Below are 26,290 nucleotides of genomic sequence, written 5' to 3' on the forward strand. Positions count from 1 at the left end.
CACCATATTGCAAAAAATTTGATGCTGTCATTCAAAATGACCTGTACTACTTCCTGTCAAAACATCCAAACTTCTGTTCAAGGCTCTGATGGTGTTGTGAAATAAAGATTTGATATCAAGCAATGTAAAAATATTAATAAGGTTATATGGGTTTCTTTTTCCTAGAAATCGAAATCAATGTCTTTAATTAAGATTATAATTGTGTAATTGTAATTGTTACCATGCATTGTGCTATGATAAAGTTTGACCATAAGCACTTCAGATTAGGAAAACGATCTCCGTGGAACATTTCGCACGAAATTATTACCACTTTGTAGGAGTGACTTGCACGATTTATGAACAGTTTGCACGAAACGGTAGTCATAGGCATGGTATTCATGTTTTGATTTTATCACGAATTATTTGGGTTTTTTTTCCCGGAGTCAATTTATTACTTCATTATAATGTCAATATTCTAATTGCTAAAAAAAGGTTTAGAAAAAAATATAATAATCCATTTTAAAACAGTTGTTCATGTACAACGCGGCAAATTGCATTTTTACGTATTAGCTCCATGTCTTATGAACGCATGGGGTTTAAACAAATTTTATCTAATTTCGGAAAGAAAAAGAAAAAGATGTAAACATTGTATTGTCATGGTATATCAATTATTCAACTTTTATTGATTCATTACTCTATCAAATTCAATTAAATTGAAAATGAAATGGTCGCGTCTGTTTCACTATTTTTGTACAATATCAGTGTCGTTAGAATACATCTACAATTTGTATATTCGAAGAATCTTCTCGAAGACAGATGCTAAATAAACCTATTCATTTTATACATGTGTAATACACCTGATAAAATGATCAAAAACTTCTCCTACGTTACGCTAAACAGTCTGCACGGAACAATGACCGGTTTGTATGGGACAACACGAAACGCATCAGGGTCTGTAGCAAACTTTATTAGCTGCTAATGTTTTCTTTCTGTATAATCCTTGGAATTAATGTCCACTTCACAGATGAAAATGATGCAACGTATGCCAAAACGGAAGAGTCGACATTGATGACTAAAACAGAAAATAAGACGAACGACGAAAAGGCAACACCTCAAGGTGACGACGAGAAGACAAATACAAACAACGGAAACACGGAATCCAGGACAGTGGTAATTAAAGTCCCGAATAGGGAAAATGTAGACCTTTGTGTAGTTTATCAAATAACAATAAATACAGTTCTAGGAAGTAGCGGCATTTTTTTAAATTAAGGATTGGATAGAAAGCACACATATGTTCATCAATAAATATGACTCTGGATTATACGTAAATGTTTAATGAGTAGGCAAAGGAAACGTAAATAGCATGTACATGTATATCATTCATATACTTCTATATGTTAAATCTGTCTCGAAGGTAGAGCATGTTATATATATATATACATATAGTAATGCAAGAATAACTAAAGAAGGATTGGGCAAAGCTGAATATAACTTACTAATATGCACACCATGGATATATTGATTATGGTTACATTAACTAAGACGAGGGAAGGCTGTATAAATCAATGTATAATACTAACAGAGTAGTATGAAAAACTTAAAGACTCAATTATAAGTTGACACCCCCAAATTGCAAGCTGCCTGCCAATCAAACATTTAACAATATATCTCAGGTGGAGTGACATCTGGTCTGGGGCTACCCCAAAGAGGTGTTTTGATAACAATAACAGCCAGTATCTACAGGCATTCTTTAGATCTTGAGGAAGCCCAGTATACCTGAGTTTTGATAGCAATGACCTGTCCACATCTGCTATTTTCTTGTATTTCAATTGTTTTTAAAAGGCCCCTGAACAATGCAATTTCAATATAATTGTAATTTTCCCCTCTATATACCTGTACATGTATTATAAATTACACAATCAGAAATCAAACAATAAGTTTCACAATAAGTTTTAAAACTTGTAACCTATTGAAATAAATCATGTCATCAATTTATGATACCTCTATATTTATAGCAAAAATTATTCATTGAGTCAATGACAGAGAGAGACAAAGAGGAGTGGGTGTAGAATGTGTGTCAGCTACCCTTAGGAATACAACCATTATTCAAACACTATGACCACAGAAACTCTCCAGAGGTCCTTGAGACAGGTCCTGTGTATATCAAAACTATATTAAAAAAAAAGCATGGACAGGTAGATTTCTGCCATGTTCTGCCTCATGTATTTCTTTTCACTGACCGTACGGTCATGAGATGGGTCTTTAAAGCAACGAACACAACGTACATAATAGGAGCAAGAATCCCGAGTTGATCAGACAGTCATTGAAATCATTAGTTTGTCAAAGACCACTCTGATTCTACGTCCGAGTACTATAAACTTTATAAAAAAAATATGCCGAGGTTTCTCTTTGTGATATTTTTGATCAGATAAACCAGCAGTCTGTCAGATTGTGCTGCATTATTAGCTCAACTTTTCATATTTTTACTAGGAATAATTTATTCAAAAGCTTCTACTTCCTAACAAAATCTACTTTAGAACAAAATCATACCTAGCTGTTCGATATTCATTAAAAGGTGAAGATAACAAACAGTGATCAATCTTATAACTCCCTCAAGCAATATCAAAAAGAGAGTCGAGGAAACACGGACACCTGAATATACCGGAGATGGGATCAGGTGTCTAGGAAGAGTAAGCATCCCCTGTTGACCGGTCACATCTATCAGCAATTATCATTTGCATTCAGGTGTAGATTTGATATACACAATTCGACAAAGTCTTGCACATTTGCTTCGTACTTAAACATTTTGTTGAATATAGATTTTAACGGCAAACTAACTGAACTGTATTGCAGCATGTCCATTATCAGCTTGTTTATCTAATAAGTTCATGTTACAAGGGTTTCATTACTATCTTTTCAAGTTAGCACTGTGTAAAAAAAAATATAGTCTGATTTATAAGAACAACCTGCCACCTGTTGAAATGCTGCCGGACGTGTTTATACCAAATATTAGGCTGTTCTTTACACATTAGTTTTGACTACGGGTTACTCCGTATACCTGATCAAGATATGAATCACGGCGGGTGAGACCGATTGACAGGGGATGCTTACCCCCTTAGGCATATATCCCAATTTTGTTATGTCCAGGAGGGAGTGTTTGTCCGATTCTAAATTTTGTATTTCATAGGAATTATAAAAATGTTATTTTCACGTTTTGATAGTATTTGATCAATGGATTGAAGTAAATTCCTTAAATGAAAGATAAATCATCAGCAGCTAATTTTATGGTATGATATAAACATATATTAGAAATAATTGCCATATTTTATTTAGTATGTGTTCATGTCACAAGATGAAGCTATTTGTAACTTCTATCACCATTTCTGCAGGCTCCATTCACTTAACCATGTAATGTAGTGACACTTTACCAACATACCGTAGATTACTGCAGTATCGACTAAATTCAAAGGGGACTATACAAGGGATATTTACTTTATCATTACGACTTTCCCAACCATTAGGGATTCCCCGATGATTTTATATTTTATTTTTACGATTAATCTGATGCTTTTGACTTCAGTGTTTTGTTTGTTTAGAAGATACACTACCTTAGCTTGCAATATACTTGATGTGAAACTATTCTTAAGGGACAATCGCTATAAGAAAAGCGTCAAAGTATCTGCATATAATCGTTTTAGATAGGGATTATTATTTATCGTATGCAAACCTTGCATTTGTAGAACCAAGAAGGTTTGATTTACATCGACGTTGCCTTCGCAAACAAACCCGAAAGTTCCAACACGAACAAAAAATCCGTGGTACATGGAGAGGAAGATAAAACAGAGTACACGTTCGTGGATTTCTCAAAGAAAGCGTCATCTATACAAGAAAAACCGGATGATAATAATTCAGACTAAATGTCTGAGTAACCAAGAAAATGGGGAGCATTTTCAATGACATTACTATTCACACTATGCAATACTAAAAGAATCAGATAGCTTACATGAGGAATATGCTTTGGTTCCAGCTGACAAAACTTGCCACAACGTTGTCTATGTTCGTAAGGGTCATTATTACAACTGTTTTTTAAACGAATTTTAATGTCACTTTGGGTATTCGCACTTATACTCCGACTGCCCTCTTAAGAGGTGAAATTCTTCAAAATCATGCTTCAGTTTTAGATATAATTAGTATTCCAGTCAATGGGTCGGCTGAATATGGGGTACGTACCTATACTTGATTCCTAAACTTCATAAAAACCCTTAGAAACAAATACGCATTGCTGGATCCAGTAAATGTTCTACCAAGCCCCTATCTTTGCTCCTCACGAAAATGTTAAAAGCTGTGAAAGAAAAACTTCAAACTTACTCTGCGACTACATATGCCAGAAGTGGTGTTAATCAAATGTGGATTCTAAAAAAAATATAAAACAATAGGTCGAATCCAAACTTATTCGGCACATACAGTGATATATTGCGTTTGAAGTATACATTATGTAATGCATAAGTTATTTATCTAATCTGACACACACGTTTGTTATATAAGCTGTACATTATGTTTCTTATCTCAGTGTACACTATATAGTGTTAATAACTTTTCTAATTTTAGTTTACCTTATACAGTGTGTAAATCATTTCTCTTATCTCGGTATACGCTTTATAGAGTGTAATTTTTCTAATGTTAGCATATGCTATAGATTGTGAGAGTTATTGTTCTTCCTTTGGTATATTCTTTAGTTTATATTTGTATTTCGAAGATGTTAAATTACTGTATGATTGTGTATATAGTATTACTAATCTCTATCATTGAATATTTCCCTATCTGGATATATCATCTTCAATAGATATTCAAAGAGTCATGATTTAATCTAACTTTACAGTTTCTTTTTACAGCTGATTTTGATAGATGTTTTGAAATTCTAGGCACAAAATATTGAAAATGGTTCATAATTTAATATTTACATTCACTTTTCTTTTGAAATTGACATTGATTTTATATACGACAAGCAATTCATGTTTGTTACAAACTACTTCGATCTCCTTTTTCAAAGCCATATGTCTGCGTAATAAATACCAAACACAGAGCGTTATCAATGTCAAAATGTACACTGGTTCTTCTGTTTAAAGTAAGAAACGAATCACCAATATGATATTGTCAGTACTTGAACATAGTGTATACATTCTGTAGGTTACAAAATATATAAAACATATATATATCTCATAAAACATGTCTGTCTTTGTTGTTTTATCGGGAGGTGAATATAGCAACCATTGATCAATGCTGACACACCTGTGTAACATACTGACGTGGAGTATGACTATTTTGATACATTAATATAAATTTTAGAAGTAAGGCAAAAACAGAGATAACAATTATATATGTAGAGATATCACCTAAATCGTTTTAAAGACTACTTTCTTTTATAAATCATAGCATTTTGTACAGAAAGTAAAATTAGGTTTCATAAGAGGTAAATCATTTTTCTTTCATTAAATAATAAAGCAGATTTGTGTGTATATGATGTCAAATCGAATATATTTAGTTAATGTAGCATTGCCATCACATGAATACATGAATAACAATAACATAGTATTAGTTACACAGTGTTTAGTGGACTAATGTGGGACATACGTGGTCATAAAAATCTATACTGGGCGAAAACTAATATAGAAGTCACCAGTCACGCGTATTCCATAATGGTCCAACTACACACCAAAGCAGAATTTGCTACATTCCTTGCTGAAATGCATGTTTCATTCCAATATGAGTTTTTTGTTTAAAGTGTACAGAATTTTCGCAATTTCAATTGTAAATACCCTTTTTTATAATTCATCATAATTCGATTTATCCTAGAATCACCACTACATACATTTATGTGCTGTACAACAAAGAAAATATGGTGTGAAAATTGATGACCCCGATTTGCAGGGATTTAATTTTGGTACCCAAATAAATATCTTGCTACAATCAATACACAAATGGATGATGGAAATCTTATCACTACCCATTCTAAAGTTATGGCCTTGGTTATTTTGGAGTGTTTTTTTTTTATTTTACAAAAGTAGCGAGTACTTTCGTATCAAAAAAGAAAAGTTTTGTCAAAAGTAAATCACGTATAAAACATAAAAGCCATATCACTTATCATTCATAAAGTATACTCGACGTAAACATCTTCAAAAGTAGGCCAAACTCAAAGGTCAAGGACACAAAATCAAAACTTTGCTACTAAACGAGAGGAATTGCAACAAGGAAGAACATATGAAATATAAAAGCCTTAACGCCATCCATTCAAAAGTTATGAAAAAGGTAAACGTCTTTGCGGACAAAAAGATAAATTTGGCCAAACTCCAAGGTCAAGGACACAAAGACAAAACTTATCTACTAAACGAGAGGCCTTGCAATAAGGAATACACATAAGAAATATAAAAAAAAGCCTTATCATCATCCATGTAAAAGTTACGAGTAATGGTTTATGTGGGCAAAGAGAAAAAAGAATAAAAGACAGGCGGACAGACCAAAACTGTTTGTCGCAACCCTCCAACATGGGTATATCAAATACGAACAACATATGACAGTTAAAGATAACGAACAGTGATCAATCTCATAACTGCTATAAAAGTGAAGATAACGAACAGTGACCAATCCCATAACTCCTATACAGGTGAATATAACGAACAGAGATCAATCTGATAACTCCTGTAAAGTTGAAAATAACGAACAGTGATCAATCCCATAACTCATATATGTAGTGAGATTGAAATATGTCTTATTTTTATCAGAATAACCAGTGAAAACTACTCGAGAGAGGACATTTTACTTCTTCCCGTGATGAGAAACTTTACTTCTCTCCAAGAGATGACTTATACTTCTCAACGATAGAGGAAATGATACTCTTCCCCGAGAGAGGAAAATCCATTCCTCCCGAAAACAGAAAATGCTATATTCCTCTCTGAGGAAGAACCGCTATTCCTCCCTGAAAGTGTAGACTTCAGTCCTCCCCAAAACGGAAATTAAACTTCGTTCAAGAGAGGGAATCGATATGGAATATATATACATGTATATAAATTGAACCCTTTTCAAAGTTGATAAAGGGACGAAAAAAAAAAAACCCAGAACATATCCCATCAGAAGGAGGGAGATATGTTGATATATTCTTGCATTTATCTTTCTTTACTCACTTATACATATATACATGGAAGTAATGGACTACATAGCCATTTACTTTCATGAAAGACAAACCCTAGAAAATGCAACTTTACTTCCTCCTTTCCTCGTTATATTCTTCGTATTTGGGGTTCTAAATAGACAGGAAAAAAGCACAAGAGTTGAAGGCGGAAATGAACTAATTTGTTTAACCCAACTGTACCGATATACATGTAATAATTGATCTGAAAATATAATCGAAAATAGTTTGTAACTCAATATATACTAATGGATAATATTGCTACTCATTTGACCTTACTTTAAACATTACAATTCACGCGAAACATTTGAAAACGTAAAACTGCTGAACATTTACATTTGATTGTGACGTAGGCCAAGTAAAAATCTACTTTAACATGGTTTGGAAATATACCGACGAATATCAGTAAAAAAAACATTTTATATACGAAGAATGATTTTGATGTATGAAGAGAAAACTCAGCGAAAATTATATGTGAACAATAAATTTCGAATATCGGTATCTATTCTGTCTGTTGTTTGCTAATTTCCATGTCAAGAATATTATTGTTTTACATTTACGTCAGTTAGACTTGAATTGAATATGAATGTTTATACGTACGACTTATCTTGGTATGTTTGTGCCGCCATACTGTCAGGCAAAAGTTCTCGGAAACTAAACCGGTCTGAACGTTTGTAATCCACGGTGTAAGTAGTTATGATCATTTTACACTTGATTATTCTGTTAATTACATTGTCAATTACCTGTATCTATACTGTCAGCTATGCTCATGAATGCAATTGTGCATAATCTGAGTTTATATTTTTGCCATGTGCTTAAAGTATTGTGCGCTGTTCATGTCATCTTCTGTAGCCGATGATTATTAACTGTAATTGTCTTGATATATGAATTTAGTGAATTGAATTGGTAATTCATGTTCATAAGTCATTTGATTAGTGATGTGGAAATGGGATTTGTTGTATGTCAAGTATTGCATTACACGGATTCGGGTTTGAGAAATTTTTGTATGGAAAGCAGTATTTGTCAAAAACTTAATTTGTTTTTTTTTTTATTCATTGTAGCTTTTTACCACATTTACGCTGACAAACTGTGTATGACTCCACACAACGGTGAACGAGCACCACGTGTAATTGTGTGCACATGTGACATTGATGGTTAACTGTCTGTTAAAATAAACTTTCAAACGCTGATCTGAGAGTCCTTATTGAGGCAGAATAGTATCCATTTTAAATAGTGTACAGTGTGAAGATTGATAGATATGATACATAATCATATTGTAATATTTTTGGTATACATATTGATAAATTTTCATATTGATTGATATACCCGACCGAGTTTGTGTCCTAAATACATGTACAGTAAAGTATTGGAGTGCGTTGGGGAACGCACTGAACTGTGATGCAATATCTGCTCAGAAAGAATTAAAAGAAAGTGTGTAAAAATGAAATAGTGAATACCGTTACGTCCAGCAACAATTTCCACATGCCTTCTACATTGCAATGATACATAATTAATTAGGCATAAGTTAAGTATAATAAGTTAAATACTATGGATTTCAGCATTATACAAGCTAATAGCACCGCAACACATGTTTATTGCATCAAAATAGAGGAGGATGTGTTAAATCTTACTCACAAACCAGACTTTCGGAAGCTATCATGAATGAAAATAATGTACAATGTCAACAATGAAAAGAGGACCCCTCTTGAAGCATCTGTCATGTAAGGATTTAATTTAAACTTTAACCTAATTAACACGGAAGGATATAAGTACAAGTGCAGATTTATCTACTGCTCATCTTGCAGGGGAAAAAACCTGTGATAAGGCAACGTACACTTACGCATTTCCGTTTTCAATTAGGATCTATATAACCTAAAGAAATAATGAACTTGTAACACAAGGGTCTTATGTCTCCTATATAACAGGAAGTTTAAAAATAGTGGTCAATCTCATTATCAGAGTTGTTGATTGGAACGATATTGTGTTCAGTAATAGTTTTGCAGGCTTTGTAATGATGAAGTTAAGCACGATGGATTTCGTTGCAATACAATTTAATAGTATTGCAACTGAACTCCAATGATATCCTTCAAATCTCTGGTTTGAGAGTAAGCTTGATCAGACTTGATCAATATCCTTAAAGTTGTAATCTGGCCAAATGATAATACTAAAACTAGATCACTTAATCAAATACATATCTAATTATACAATGATATTATACAATCAGCTTCAAAATGTTAAGAGTAAAAAACAACAGACCTTCCAATCGAAACCTATTAATACAAAAAAGCCTAATAGGGGTTCCCCAATTCCAGGAAACTGGGTAGTCCGACAATGCTCCCCTAAGTTATAATCATCCCTCGATTTCACTGCACGCTTATTGTATGCAGTTTTAGTACTTCAAAGAAGATAGTATTTTCCTTTCATACACTCACGAATTATAAGAGAGTAATTTACAAATTTGCCGCCATTAACGTTGATGTAACGATGACAAATTGATTTGTTAAAGTTGACAGGTACATCTATGTAGAGCCAGTAAAACGGATTATTGAGACTGTTGACACAACATGAACAAGCCTGGGCGCAATCTATGCGTTTTGTTCGACATTTCACACAAACAGTTTACACAGAAATTATTTGAATTAACCTAATCTAACCTCTGGTATATTTCGGGTCTTTGTTTGTCAAACTCTTGATTTTGGAGTTACAGTTCCTGAAACGTTCTACTTTCCCACTTGAACGGTGAACACAATTTGGGGAACGGTGAACGCACAGTGAACGAAAAATGGTCTATTTATTCGGAATATTTCGGAGTTCCTCCTTAATTGTACTTAAGTTGTAATTCAGTATCTGTATGTTCAGTCTAAACAAAGCATAGTACATTTTTGTGCAAGTACTGGATGTATATTTCTCATGAAATGATCGTAAATGTCACATTAATGGACGCAGCAAGCATGCATCAACAAAAGACAATTTCTTAATTTTATAATGTTTAGAATTCTTGACGTTTTCATAAATCATGAAAATGTGTGCATTTAAAAAGGAAATTGAGATTGATTGTTGTCCGTTATCTTCACATGTTTATACATTTACATATAATAGATGCATTCTACGTGTGTGGCAGCTATCGTGTTTATAATATATAATACATAAACACAAACATTCAACATACTGAAAAAAGAGTGTACATCGCGGTAGGTGGCAAACATTCCTTGTGCTATGATTTTTCCAATTCAAACCGTGACCCATTCTTTTTCTATAACTGTGTTTATTATAATGGTCTCATCCTAAACATTAATAAAAGTATTTAAATTGTAACTCTAAATGATATTTCAATGTTTAACTTTTAATGCCTTCAATATTGAAGATGCAAATTATGAACCCTACTTTTAATTTTTGTGAGGTCACTGCCTTTTATACTGGTGATGCAAAATGTTTTCCACAGACCATGAATTATTCCATTCATTTCTTTTATTTTCTGATTTGAATATCTATATATTTGTGAGACGTAGCCTCAATTGTTTTAAGTTTTCTCAGGATATACATTAAGTAATTTAGTTGATGAATACTACATCGTGAGATAAGGAAGTAAAAGAGAATTGGACAATGATTACTTGCAGTCCTAGCACCCTAGAAGTGATAAATATGAGTCATTACACGGCCCAATTATACATATGAAGAGACTACTTTGTTTTAAGTTCCTTAATTCTCTTCCCGGTATAGTTCATTATGCTCGTATTTATATAAGAAAGGGGAAGGAACTAAACATTTGATTTCAAAGCGTATCTGTTCATCCCAGACACTGAACACTTCATTGTGTAACTTACGAACGAAGTCAATCTGTATTTGCTCTCCACAGGACTGGATTCATTGATGGCGTTCAATTTTACGAATTCCTCGACAATAACGGCCACAGGTTAAAAAGTGAGGGATGGAAAGTGCCATATGTCTTTGTATTGTTTTAGCTGAAATTTTATGTTTTGTACAAGGTAAGGGTTGTCATGTAAAATGTACGGTGTGTGTTCTAAATAATTTTCATATCTGATTTACACCTAGTTTATATTCTTATATCCCCGTTTTGTGAATGGAAATTTACATATCTTTAGAAAAAAACAGCATGTGATAATATAAACATTGCATTCTGATTTTCAATTATTTCAAATATTTTTCTGTTAATAGTGATCGGGTAAATGGAGTAATCCCTGATCCAAAATAGTATGCAAAAACACAACCTTCATGGTATGAAACACATCACACACCTTTGACCCTAATGACAGGTTGTATTTGTAAATAAATGGATATATCTATTCAATGACATATACATGTCTCAATTTTTTCCAAGTATAATTGAAAAAAATGTTCTATTACAAGGAACAAGTTCAACGCCATTATATATACTAGACAAAATTACTAACTCCCCACCTAAATTTTGTCATCCACTGGTTTTATTTTCTATTATTTTGACATAGGTTTTGATTGGTATAAAGGATAACATCTTCAAAAGAAGTCAAGTTTTCTTCAATCGTCATTTATTGAAATATTCAATTAAAATCATGAAAACTTAACAGTACCCTAACTTTTGAATTTGTTAACAATCAGTGTCGTGTGTGTCCCCCATTCGCTAAAACAACTGTCTGACACCTGCTTCGCATTGAGGTCAGGTAATTGTGTAAAATCCTTTGTGGAATGTTATTCCAAGTGTTAATGAGGTTTTTCTCAAGCTCTGCCAGATTCCGCGACTGGGGAAGCTGTCTTACTCGCCTGTCTACCTCGTCCCATACAGGTTCAATAGGACTGAGGTCTGGACTGCAAGGGGACATTCAATCACGCGGATATTGTGACCCTGCAACATCTTTTGGGTGGTTCTTGTCGTGTGTGGGGTCGCATTATCCTGCATAAGGACCATTCCGCGATTTGCTTGGATGTGCGGAATTACCACTGGCTGAAGGAAAAGGTTTTGGTACCTTGCTGTATTCAGGTTCTGGTGGATCGGGATCATAAGTGTTTTTGTGTGAAACGATATTCCAGCCCACACCACGACAGAACCACCTCCAAACTACCCTCGCTCTCTTACACATGCGTCAATATATCGTTCGCCAATTCTGATCGTCTAAAATTGAATCTTGACTCATCTGTGAAAAGAACTTGTCCCCAGTCCGCCCGTGTATACCTCAGATGGCGTCTTGTCCACGCTAATCGAAGTTGAATGAAAGACAAACCCTTAGAAAATGCAACTTTACTTCCTGTTTTTCGTCAATGTTTTCCTATCCGGTGTTCTTAGCAGGGAAAGTAAACCTTGCATGATGGAGATGATGTTTTTTTGTTGAAATACACAGACTAATATCATTATAAAGGATTTTATATACGAAATATGATACTAATGTATGAAGATAATCTGCAGAGAGAATTCTATAGGAACGATACATTTACTATATTTCTTGTTAATAAGTATACAAAACTAAGGCTGACAGACATAATAAATAACCATATTGTCATATTTGTGTTGTAGATTATGATAAAAATACCCGAATTTGCGTACTAAATACATGTAGAATAAATTCTATGGTCGTTATAACGATTTAGTTCGGCAATACAACCTATCATTGTGTCGAATGCTGTCTGACGTGTTTCATACCGATTGTTATACCGTTCTTGGCACACTGGTTTTGACTACGAATAACTCCGTTTACCTCATCCGGATGTCGGGCTCATGGCGGGAGTGACCGGTCTACAGGGGATGCTTACTCCTCCTAGTCACCTGATCCCATCCCTGGTGTGTCCAGGGGTCCATGTTTGCCCAACTATCTATTTTGTATTGCTTGTGGGAGTTATGAGATTGATCACTGTTCGTTATCTTCGTCTTTCATTCAGTACGTTGGCGCATGAATTGAACTGTGGCGTACTACCTAAGCAGCATGATGTAACAGCAGGTATATATTTCCTATGTAACTGGTATCAAAAGACTTAGAAAAATGTGAGTAAAAAGGAAAATAAATGATTGCCGGTGATTATGTCCTGTCTGAGTGTGTCCATGGATACATATGTCACAATCGCGGTTGCGAAAACCTCTAACTTATATCCCATCATTTATCTTAAAACTTTTATGTTCAACACCCCATCCACCAAAAAAGCTAGGGTGATCAAAAGTTTCATTATCTAACATTAGAGCGTTAAGTGGAACAACACTGTGTCCCGATACAATTTCCGCAGGCCTTCTAATGATGAACTTGCGTATTCGAGATTTCAGCGTGATACGATTTAATAGCACTGTGGCACATATTTATTTCATCACAATAAAGGAGCATGTGTGAAATCTTGCTCGCAAACCAGATTTTCAGAAGCTAGCAGGAACGAAAATATCATACATTGCCAACGATGAAACGAGAACACCCCTTGAAGTATTTGTCATGGACATATTTGCTTTAAACTTTAAGCAGATAACCACGGAAGGATAGAGGTACAAGAGCAGATTTATCCTTTTGCAGAAAAACAAAATTGTGATCAGGCAACGCAAACTTACGCTCTTGCGTTTTCAATTAGGATCTCTATAACATAAAGAAATAATGAACTTGTGATACACGGGTCTTATGTCTCCTATAGATGAAAACGGGAAGTTTAAAAACAGTGGTCAATCTCATTATCAGAGTTGTTGAATGGAACGATATTGTGTTCAGTAATAGTTTTGCAGGCGTTGTAATGATGAAGTTAAGCATGATATATTTCATTGTAGTACAATTTCATAGCAAAACAACTGAACTGCAATGATAGCTACCAAATTTCTGGTTTGATAAGTAAGCTTGATCAGACTTGACCAATATCCTTAAAGTTGTTCTCTGGCCAAAATAACAATACTAAAGCTAGATCACTTAGTCAAATATATATCTAATTATACAATGAAACTAAACAAACAGCCTCGAAATGTTGGGAGTCAAAATCACCAGGCCTTTTATTCGAATTTTCTGAACATAGGAGGTCTAATAGAGGCTCCCACTTCCGATAAACAGGATACCTAGGCAAATCTCCCCCAAGTTAAAAGCATCCCTCGATTTCACTGCACACTTATTGTATGCAGTTTTAGTACTTCCGGTAAGAGAATGTATTCCTGTCATACGCTGCCGACTTATAAGGCATTGATTGACAAAGGTGATGCCGTTAGCGTTGATGTAAAGGTGACACATTGATTTGTTAAGGTTGACATGTAAGTAGATAATTGAGACTGTTGACCCAACATGGACAAGCCCGAGCGTAATCTATGCATTTTGTGTGAATGTTAAATGTACGCTATATATCCGTTTACCTGACCAGGATATGGGGCTCACGGCGGGTTCGACCGGTAAACAGGGGATGCTTCCACCTTCTCGGCACCCGTTCCCACCTCTGGTGTGTCCATGGGTCCGTGTTTGCTCAACTATCTATTCTGTATTGTTTATAGGCAAGTTATGAGATTGATCATTGTTCGTTATCTTTACCTTGCATATATTTGACTTCAAAAACTACTTACATTTGACGTCAAATTTTGAATTTAGCTGCATTATATATCAATACACTAACCATTAAAACACCTACAAAACAGACAATGATCCATTTCCTGATTGTAAGATTGTATCGTTCTACATGATATAAGTACTGGTACTAGTCAGTTACTTAAGTGATCAAAAGCTGAATTTACCGAACGGTGATCGATCACATAATTCCTATACAAAATACACAGTTAAAGTAGGGCATACACGGACCCCTAGATACACCAGAGGTGGGACCAGGTGACCAAAAGAGTAAGCATTTCCTGTTGACCAGTCACAAGTACCGCGAACAATATATTCCGACCGGGTAAACAGATTACTCCGATCGGGATAGACACTGATCAGTAATATCCCCACCAAGTAAACAAGGTAATCCGTAGTCAACATCAGTGTGCAAAGAGCGGTTTAACCAAAACTAGATAACCCTAGAAGTTTTGTATGGACAACACTATCTTACTACACAGTACTGATATTTAAAATGTTGTCACTGTCCTGATACTTGTAAATACTTACATTATTCCAATGGTTTTGACTTTTCCCACTAATATTGCTTACATTTGAAACCTAAAGCTATTTTCCCAATGCGCAAGGATTCAGAATCCTAGCAGCCAGAATGTCATATAAAAAACGCAATAATTTCAACGTTGATAATTGTAACTACATGCTGGAAGATATAAAAAATTGTTGCTTATTGTTTTTCAATATAATGACAAATATAGATATAGTAAACGTAAGCTGACAGGGGATGCTTAGTCATCGTATACACCTCATCCCGCCTCTGGTACATCCAGGATCCGTGTTTGTCGAACTCTCAATTTTTATTCCTTAAAGGAGTTGTGAGATTGACCATTGTTCGTTATCTTCACATTTCATAAGGCATGACTGTTTTTTCTTTTTCCTTTTTTTTTTAGATACGCGAGATTTTTTTTAATTTCTTTTAATTTTAGGAAAAAAGATCGACCTAGTCTTTCTGCTATTTCTAGCGCATTCGTTGGGTCGTGTTATTATGCATTTTTACCCACCCTAAGCGTCGTCTAATGTACTAGTACTTGTAGTGTGTGTTTTAAAGTATCGGTATCGTGATGATGTTATGTATACTAAGAATATATAACTTTGATATTGTAATGAACACACCTAGATTACTACTATCTTTGCACACAATTAACGAACTTGATGAAGTGTACAGGCGTGAGGCGTCGTATTCCATGTCCTCATGTGTAAGTTAAGAAGGAACTTTATTTCTTAATTGAAAGTAGGAACTTTCTAAAATTAATTATTGAACCGTGCTTTGAATTGCGCTTTTTGAATCCTACAAACGAAAACAGGAAAAAAGATAAAAGCCCCATAATGATGACCTTATACAAATAGGGGGATACAATAACAAAGAAACTTAAAGGTCGGATACGATGGCGTTGGTTTTTTTTTTATCCCCCTATTTTTATATTTGATGTAAGATTGTTTAATTTATTTAATACTGTTCAAGAAATTTACAATCATATCGAGACATCATAATTTGAAACTGAAGGCCGTAACAAAACATGTTCCTTATCATGGAAAAGCTGTTGAATGAACTTTGCTTGATAGCTAATAATGGAGTACAATTCGTGCTCATGAGACTGTTGGAAGACATGATCACCAAATGAGACACCCCTGTATATTTTATTTCTAAATTCAACTGCAGACTTCTCCTGCGTGTTATCACAGTGGTCGGAGTTGTCAAACATTCTATTATTGAAATGCCTATAACAACTCATAAATTAGGGCAGTTAGTAACGGTGAAGATAACCGACCCATAACTCCTATAATCACAATATCAGAACAATTTCTATTTTAAGACCTCAGTTAGCAGGTATAGTCGAATGCGTTGCCTTTTGGGGTTGGTGAAATTACTAGGAAATCCTCAGAATCACATAAACCATTATTCCAATGCATAATTGGAATTAAGACTAATCCGATGATGTTAAACATTTCTCATGTTGGCATATTAACATTTCAAACACCACGATTTCTCTAGGTATTTTTGTTTCCGGATATATACACAAAGAACCAGCTCATATTACCAGTTGGAGCAAAATATTTAAATATGAAAAGCAATAAATATGATCTTCTTTTTAAATTTATGGGACTCCAAAGTGTGATGAGACTCCAAAGTGCGGTGGCCACGCCAAAGTGCGATACTTTGCGCCAAACCCCGATGGTGTGACACACCAAAGTACGATGGTCCACACCCATGCGCCAAATATCTTAGCATGAAAAGCAAATATCATGGTCCTCTTTTATTTATATATTTAAAGGTAAGTTGTTTAGATTTCGATCACTTTCACATTTTTTTTTTTTTTTGCTTTTTATGCAAAAGATTGTTTACTTCCAGTTATGTACATATGTACAATTAACTTGAGAATATGATATGTTTATCAAATATCCCATAATCATCATATTCTCCCAAGATTCATGTCACACTTTTCCGTAATCAGATATGTTTTTGCAGGTTCCTATGAACGGAGTTAGTCGTTCTTATCTTGGCTGAACAAGTTCTGAACAAGTTTGTTGACAATGTATTTGTATTAAGTTATTGTCCCATCTCTTTTACAGCGTAAAGTTTGTGTAACATACATTTATCACTTTTTGCCATGTAGGAAAATGTTACTTGCAACTTATGCTTTTCTTTTGTTTCCATGAGATAATTACAATCTGTTTAATATGATCTTTTACTTATGTGATTAAGACTAGCTAGTGACATTTTTACAATAGTGGTAGCTGCAATGAATGTTATTTTAGTCTTATATTGCATCCATTCCATTTATCGGTTGACAAAAAAGAGTAGAGTAGCCTTTTGGAAAAATGTAGTGAACAGGTTCTGGTATACATTAGATTAAAACAGAAAAAATATAGTCAACAGGTTCTGGTACACATTGCATTAAAACAGAGAAGGGGGAAGGAAGAGCAATTAATCTGATAACTCCTATACAGAATACAACATTTAGAGAAGAGTTAACATGGACCCTGAACAACCAGAGGGGGGAGAAAACAACAAAGTGTCTCTGCTCATCTTAGATACTCGTTACATTCACGTTCACAGGACTCCCAGCGGATGTAGATTTAGCTTCCACTGTATAATCAGGAGTTTAAAACTGCATCTCATTGTTAACTGTCTTCTAATTAGAAACTGAAAAAAAATATTCAGTCATGAAGATAATTGAGTGTCAGTATTTTGTTTTCGCTTTATGTAATGTTAGTCGTATATTCCTTGGCATATTGTAATTAAGCATGTTAAGTAGCACGTGGATTAGTTCATAATCGTTCTATCTGTTGATATGATGACGATGAAATCATTGATGTTTCAATGTTATTGCATTTATAATAATTTATAATAATTATTACTTAATGACATTTATTCTGATCTTAGATACTAGTTACAAGATGTAAAACTTATAAGCTACTGACAAACAAGTTGATGGTAAAGGGATTTCAACAGTCTCGATTGAAGTCAGGATTTCGCAAATTCTATCGTCGTTATAACGATCTAGTTCGTCAATACAACCTCGCGTTGGGTCAAATGCTTTCTGACGTGTTTCATACCGATTGTTAAGCCGTTCTTGGCACACTGATTTTGACTGCGGATAATCCGTTTACCTGATCAGGATATGGGGCTCACGGTGGGTGTGACCGGTCAACAGGGGATTCTTACTCCTCCTAGGCACCTGATCCCACCTCTGGTGTGTCCAGGGGTCCGTGTTTGCACAACTATCTATTTTGTATTGCTTATAGGAGTTAGATTGATCACTGTTCGTTATCTTCACCTTGCACGGTACCAATTTTGATGCACCAGATGCGCATTTCGACAAATAATGTATCTCCATTGTATGTTCTGCGTCACAAAACATATACCACTCCATCTGTCTCCCAGTAATGATTTTAAGAAAAAAACAGCTGACATCGTGAATACACAATTTTAAGTATTTAACGACAAATTTCTGAACAGTTGCGTAAAATATTTTATATGCATTCATGAAATGGCATACGATATTCCATTTTCAGTCTACATCAACATAAATTGCATATACATTTATGACTAAGCTGATGTCACAAATGACAGAGATAATTCTAAATGACTTATCTGGTCAAGAATTACACCATCTTCTGTTCAGACTGTACCGAGGCAGCTTTTTACAGCCCTATACTGCACACTGCATCATAAGCCTGACAGAAATGACATCCTCCGCGAATTACGTGTGATCTCAAATAATTACGGTAACCTTTCTATGCAAAACGGATATGAAACCGTTGATCATTTTCTGTGAAAGTAAACAATCACAACAACTATCGTTAATATACTCTTTGATGTATGTCAATTCCTTCTGCATCAATCTATAGTGTCCTTAACAGTCTGGAATCCAAGAATAATGACTTTCGATTTACTATACTCGTAATTTGAGTCGAAATAATTTCGGTATCAAACCAAAACATCTTCACAAATTCTGTCCATATATTCCCTGCTTATTTCAGACTTTCCGACATTTTTGTGGGGAGGGGAAAGTGACTGGTGCTATAGCTCTAAACTAGACATTAATTTTCCTCCCCAGTCCTACATGGACTTCAAGTACTGAAAATACTAAACTTAAGCGATTTTTTCACTCATTTAACTTGAAAACTGATGAAGACGAACGGTCACTAACTACCGAGAAAAGGTGGAAAAACCTCTATTTCTTGGCAAACAATTAGGTTTACTACTTTTCTTGGCCTAAGTAGAGTTACAATTAATGGTGTAAAATCTGGATATATCGAAATTTGGCGGACTGACCTGAATTGTTCATTATATCCAAGGTTCAATGTACTCGATGTTGAACTGTACTGAGTATATATTTTTTCTTTCGATATAACAGATAGCCCAATACAAGTGACTTCAACATAAGTCGAGTATAGTGTACCCTTTTTATTGATGCGTCTTTGTTTGACATTCGTAGGATTGGTTAACTATATATCGTTAACCGATTAGTGACTTTATTATCAACCATAATACTATCCATCCCATTGAGATCCAGCCTCACCCTCCAACACCTCCCAAACGCACCAACATAGTGCTATTGAAGTGAGTTTTAGTAGCATACATCTGTGTATAAAAGGTTAATATTGTGGTCTCTTTATGAATTAATGATATGAACAATTTATATAATTTGTACTTACCTTCCACTGTTTTGCTTGACTTCCAAATGATTGATTTCAAGGATATGGAGGACACCCGAAAACACTCGGAACACATTGCGTATAATTTTGTGCTTTGAAGTTGGAACGAGAAATTCTGAACCACATTTTTTAGAAAAAAAAAAGATCTATTGCAAGCAGAAAATCGTACCTACGAAACATTATTAACAAAACAATATTAAAAACTAATTGCAAAGAGAAATAACTGATATATAGTAGATCTTTATTTTTTAACAAGTTTTTGCCGGTCTCCTTTATGACAATATTTAGCACTTTCGGAATATACGATGGTCGTACTTCGTTATGAATTATCTACTTTGCCAGTACAACACATCATTTGGTCAAATACTGTATGACTTGTTTCATGCCGATTGTTAGACCGTTCTTGGCAAACTGATTTTGCCTACGGATAACTCCGTTTACCTGATCAGGATATAGGGCTCACGGTAGGTGTGACTGGTCCACATGGGATGCTTACTCTTCCTTAGCACCTGATCCCACCTTTTGTGTGTCCAGGAGTCCGTGTTTGATTGATCACCTTTCGTTATCTTCACCTTTCAATACAGTGTTGTATATTTTTCACATGATGCATCTTATTTGATTCTCTGTGGCTCGTTTTCTGTTAAAGTTATTTTCCTTTTGATCATTTTTGGTTTCCATTGCGGTGCCCCGAAATAAAGTTGAAATTTTCTTTTTCTGGTTTTCACGCTTTTCACTTTGAATATGACGTCAAGGTCAAAGGTCATACCACATATATGTAGTTATAATTCTCGCAAGTTTAAAATACATATTCAACATTTTAGAAAACTGAGTTTGCGGTGATTATGCAGTTGTTAATAAACAATTATGAATAGTAGTTAGCATTGTCATTCGTTTTATCTTTATCTTATCTCCTTCTAGACTATTCCATCGCTATTGGATAAGAGACATCATTGACTGAATTGTCCCCGCTAAAAGTATATAGGGTGGAACTTTCGAAATTTACATCAAACTTGAGAATGGAATTTATATGTCAGTGAGAGTTAATTACCTTTAACACATACAATTTAGGATTAAGTAGTATCTAGAGTTAGATGTGAAATTATGATTACTTTCAACAATAATTGTCTTCTTTCCAGGTGAAATTCAAATCAGCACTGAATTCATGAATGGTGACTTGACATTCAAATGGAACGGCGACATTGGTCCTGATTATATCAAAATCAAATTGGGGACACGCCGAGAGAGTGAGTGGATACAAGTTAAAAATAACCAGTATACGGTGAAGGATATACTGAAGTATCCCAACGTAACAATTACGGTGGATGAGATTCAGCCATATCCCTCAAAGACATACCAAGGTTAGATACTTGTATTAACATTTTCATGATAATCATGTCCCAAGATCAAATAATATCTGATGTTGCATTGTTTTTATCCATGTGCATCTATCTGATTGTCAATATATATATATATATATATATATATATATATATATATATATATATATATATATCAAGGATTATCTCCCTCATACATAGCTCTTATCCTTGGAAGAATTTGGCTCCACTTGTTTGGCACGCTGTTTTTGGCTATATTTAGATCTAAAACTTCATAGTTATTTCGGATTTCAAAGATTCCGGTTGAGCATCACTGAAGAGACATTATTTGTCGAAATGCGCATCTGGTGCATCAAAATTGGTACCGTATAAGTTTTACATATATATATATAACAATTATGGTAACTGAGAGCAAGAAATACCACTCAAAGACATTCCTAGGTGAGAGACTTCCGTTTACATGTTATCAAGAAAGATATCTAGATTATTACTATGTCTCTTTGTTTGAAGGTCATTTCAGCACAGAAAAAGTCTGGGTTGTCACCTATTAAGATGTAAAGTAAATCATGATGTGTATACACATTTTGATTATATTTAAAACAGATTCAATTGTCTTGATTTACGAATGTCGAAATGGGGCATAAACTACTTTATTTATATAAACGTTCTCATAATTCAAAACAAACATCACTACTTTAATAAACACATTGACTAAGACTAATTCAAAACTAATGAAGAAACGACCACCGAACTTAGATTAAGATGATGGGGGGGGGGGGTCGACAGATATTTTAATATTAACAAATTAATAACTCTCTTGAAAAATCTTTTTTTTTAAAGAATAACTCCCATAGATATTAAATTCGATAAGGGCATACAAGAAAGTGTTCTTTGAATTTGAAATAAATTTGCAACATTAGATGTATTCATGCACATCTTTACCTATCACGCCGCCTATGACGTAACAGTAGCATTTGTTTTCGTCGCTAAATGATGACGTTACCCTTTTCCCCACAGCGCTTTGGAGTTGATTTGTGAAAATTCGGAATTTTAACACATTTCTTCATTACATTTTCCATTGTTATATATTCTGTTAGTTTATCGCGGATAGTTCTGATAAAAGATGATACTTTAAGACTATCGAATCGGGAGTGGAAGCAAGTGAAAAATTACGATAAATATAGGGTAAAATATTTTCTTGTGAAAAGATTTATAATATAAAATTTGCCTCCCCCCTTTTTTTATTAATATTCTACATGTATGTTTGTATAACAAAGAAATACCACAAATGAATACTTCATTATCTGCTAGTATTTTTAAAAATCATATCAATATATCTACATTTCCATCGGTTTTGTTTTTTCCTTCGATATGTTCTATATATTATTTGTTCTAAAATTGAAACAATCTTATCATAAAATTTAATCTTGATTTCAAAGAAAAAACGTAATCAATTTAGTTTTGGACAAGGTTTAACATATTCATTTATACTGACGACTGATTCAAATTTTACTTGGTAAAAATAAACGAATATACTACGTCATGTTTTGTAAATAAGAATTCTCCTATGTAGTTGAAATTTTTTTGACGCATGCATAAATTTTCTTCAATGTTCAAAACAAGATGTGAACAAGCAAAGCACTGCTGTCCATTACACAGTCCGCATCTGTATGCCGTGTCCTACCTTGGGGGCGTGTGCCTTAGAACAGAAATTACAAAAAAGCCCTGTAGCCACCTTGCAATTGTCTTTTGCGGTGTCCTGCATGTTCCGATTAAGAGCTATGTCAGTGCGAGGCCTAGATATACTTCCTCTTATAGTCACATACACCTGTAGCATCGTCTTTTTAACAAAAATGGAAGGGGGGATGTCTTGTCTAAAACTATTGACAAGGAAATAAAAATGGGGGGTGCTGTCCGAACTTCAAGTCCTAATTCGTGGAAGGGGAGGAGGGTTCATCAACTAAAACTGACTCAACTTCCGCCCGATTGTGATTAATTAGATAGGGTGTGTTTGTATGGAAAGGGGTTGTCGTCGTTCACTACATGGATTCAATTCTTAAGTTCAAGCTTACGTTCTTCTCGTTCAATACTACTATCAGAAATAGTGGGGGTGGGTTATCATTATACTAAATATATACCTTTATTTTGCGCATCAAAATAATGAAATATACTGTTGCCACACACCCCCCCCCCTTCCTCCTATGCAGATCTGCGCTCTCCTTCATGATAAGAAATGTTTTGATGGTCACTATGTTGATCAGGAAGTGTATGACATATTTCTTCCATTTTTTGCTGGGTCAACCAACCGGATACTTAGATTATAAACAGACAAACATGTAAACGTCTCGAAAAAATGATTGGTCTTAACCGAAATAAGAGCATATCTTAACTTATCACAGCATTTGTAATTCTATTAATATGAATTTAAAACCCGAATTCTGAAACCTAGATATACAATACAATTATTTTCCTAATATTCTAAAAATCGGATGAAACGGCCCACGTCAAGCAGTCATAATGTGATAAAAGAAAATATAAAATGTATGATATATATAATAATTATTTGATAAATACTTACATGTACTTAACAACTGATCCAGTGAAACACTGAATATTATAAACAAGTATATTATCTCTCTTCATTTAACATACATACCAGTGTACCCACTCTTTAGAATTGGTTAAAATTAATGATAACATAAATCTGAACTAAAAACCAGTCTATAGATATTTGATAAATGAATAATCGTAATTGAGCAAGAACATTCAAAATCTCGATGAATCTTCTCGTGTTTATTTTGACACCCTTCATTTTGCAAATCAAATGGAAGATGCACATATTACAGATACTTGCATCTTAATCAAATGGTAGAATATTTGCATATATGCATTTGCCTTGTTACAGTGTATCTGGGATAATGACTCGGGCCCACTGGTAGACGGGAAATATTGCGCAATCATACACGCGGTTCGCCAGGAAAAGCGGGAAAATGATGTATTCACGTTATACATATAGTAGTGTGTTTTGATGTAGTTGTTTTGGTCCATTATAATATTGACCAATATCGGGTAGTATACTGTCACGGGGAGTAAGCAGATTTGCTAGACTGGTCACTTTTTTGCCAGCGTTCATGCAGATTGGACAAATTTGGCTATTTTCAGTTTTTATTTAGCATTTTGTATATTTTTCAGTATGTTTATCTTATTTTTCATCTTCATTTGTGAAACAACATACTGTCACAATCTGGAGGGTAGGGGGGAGGGTAACATACTGTCACAATCTGGAGGGGAGGGGTGACAAAACCGGTGAAAAGGATGGTACCAACAGGCGCTTTCTAACTTACCATGCAAAATATTAAGCAAGCGCCTGTTGGTACATTCATCCACATTATCCACCGTTTAAGAATACATGTACATAATAATGCATTAGTATGAGGTATAGATATGAAATCGTGGATTCTGAGGCTAACTTCCTGTTCTCTCGGTAATTTCTGCTTCTCTTGTTCATAGGAGCCTTTTGATTTAACAAAATGCTGACCTCATAACATTGCCTAAAATGGTTTCCGTTTAGTTCCGTCTTCCGTTCCGTTTTCCTTTCCACGGTTTATCAACAACCCAGATTGGCAAATTTATAGGCCTATATTTTATTGGGGCTAAAATTTATGTTTGGTGTATTTTCCTTAAACATATTTTCTTTTCATTGAATGTTGAGTATTTTTTAAAATAAAATAGTAATTACATAGATCTTAACTCGACCAGTCTTCAATAAATTTTGATGAATTAATGAAATTATAAGTAAATCCAAGCTTTCGTTTGAATCTTCTCGTGTTTCTTATAGCAGATTCATGTTGCATGAATCGTTTTATTCTTTGGAAGATGTTCTGACAATGGTAAATGTATTTGGAATAAAAAAAATTCATTTACTCTTCTCGTTATATTTAATTTTTATTTTATGCATATAATTTAAAACGCCAATAGCTTGTGTTTTGTAAGCGGTGTGGTTTTATGGTAACGTAATACTTCCTGTCTTCACGTGTGTCCGATCCGAGTTTTGAAATACACGGTTTTTACGAGGAATTATCAGTTCGAAGCAGCATGGTTTCTCTGCAAATTCTACCTAAAATTTTGTTAAATTGAAGGTGCACCCCCCCCCCCCCACCCCCATCATACTAAGAATTGTTACTTATTCTTTCATTTATCGCAAAGTAAAACTTTTTAGAAATGAAATAAAAATTACATAGATCCAAGAAAAAACTCTGCCTTCGATAAATCAATGAATTCACTTGCGAAAAATAATGATAATAAAAAAAAGGAGATTTACATACTTCATTTTGCCAATTATTTCATTTAAAATCTAATAAAATGTTAGATTTCGTGTCCGTGACTGACTTCATTTGTTTCGGTAAATTTTTATGTACTATGATTTCTAAGGTTGCGTAATCTGTCCGTCCGAGTTTTGAAAAGCACGGTTTTGACTAGGGTCTCTTTATCAACACTACAAATGACCAAATTGAAGATGTACACACATTTCCTCTCTCGTTTGAAATAAGACTGTTGTTGTGTTAACCTTGCTGGAGAAAACAAATAAATATATTTTTAAGAAAAACTTGTCCCCCATTTTTTAAAATTTGTTTGACGTACAGGTACATAACTTGTGCATATCACGAAATTCATGATGTAATTAATGATGGATTTTAATACCCCCCCCCCCCTTTATGGTGCTACTATAAAATAAAATGATCATTTTCCTGACAATCAGTAATCTTAATAACCCTGTAGATAATCCAATAAAATAATCAAAAGAAAACATGAACGAGTCCTCTAAAATACCGCGTTATAGATTTCTCCGTCGGTAAACAATGGAGATGTGTTGCAGTTGTGTATCCCCTGATCTATCTCTTTACTACTGTTGGAACTATCAAATAAATCTGGCAAATCGTTCATGGGGCAAAGGTATATGCGTTAAAGTGTGTGATTGCGGGGTAAAGGTGTATGCGTCAAAGTGTGTGATTGTGGGGAAGGGGGTTAAATAATTTTCTCAATTTGCTAAGATTTTGCTCTAGCTCTACACTTTCACAGTAGACTGTGTG

The 26,290-nt window shown here is 34.3% G+C and overlaps 2 protein-coding genes across 2 annotated transcripts in view; both read left to right on the forward strand.

Annotated features, from left to right (window-relative positions):
• The window catches only part of LOC125648803 (uncharacterized), a 33,718-nt gene extending 28,514 nt beyond the window's left edge, over positions 1–5,204 (forward strand). Inside the window, exons 6-7 of the mRNA XM_056146549.1 lie at positions 1,004–1,149; positions 3,720–5,204. Coding sequence (XP_056002524.1) covers positions 1,004–1,149; positions 3,720–3,896 — 323 coding nt within the window. The 3' untranslated portion in view covers positions 3,897–5,204. The remainder of the gene's footprint in view (positions 1–1,003; positions 1,150–3,719) is intronic.
• Positions 5,205–7,776: 2,572 nt separating this feature from the next.
• Positions 7,777–26,290, forward strand: part of LOC125663395 (uncharacterized) — an 85,393-nt gene continuing 66,879 nt past the window's right edge. Inside the window, exons 1-3 of the mRNA XM_056146543.1 lie at positions 7,777–7,848; positions 11,019–11,148; positions 21,000–21,221. Coding sequence (XP_056002518.1) covers positions 11,091–11,148; positions 21,000–21,221 — 280 coding nt within the window. The 5' untranslated portion in view covers positions 7,777–7,848; positions 11,019–11,090. The remainder of the gene's footprint in view (positions 7,849–11,018; positions 11,149–20,999; positions 21,222–26,290) is intronic.

Source organism: Ostrea edulis, chromosome 8 (assembly GCF_947568905.1).
Source record: "Ostrea edulis chromosome 8, xbOstEdul1.1, whole genome shotgun sequence".
NCBI lineage: Eukaryota > Metazoa > Mollusca > Bivalvia > Ostreida > Ostreidae > Ostrea > Ostrea edulis.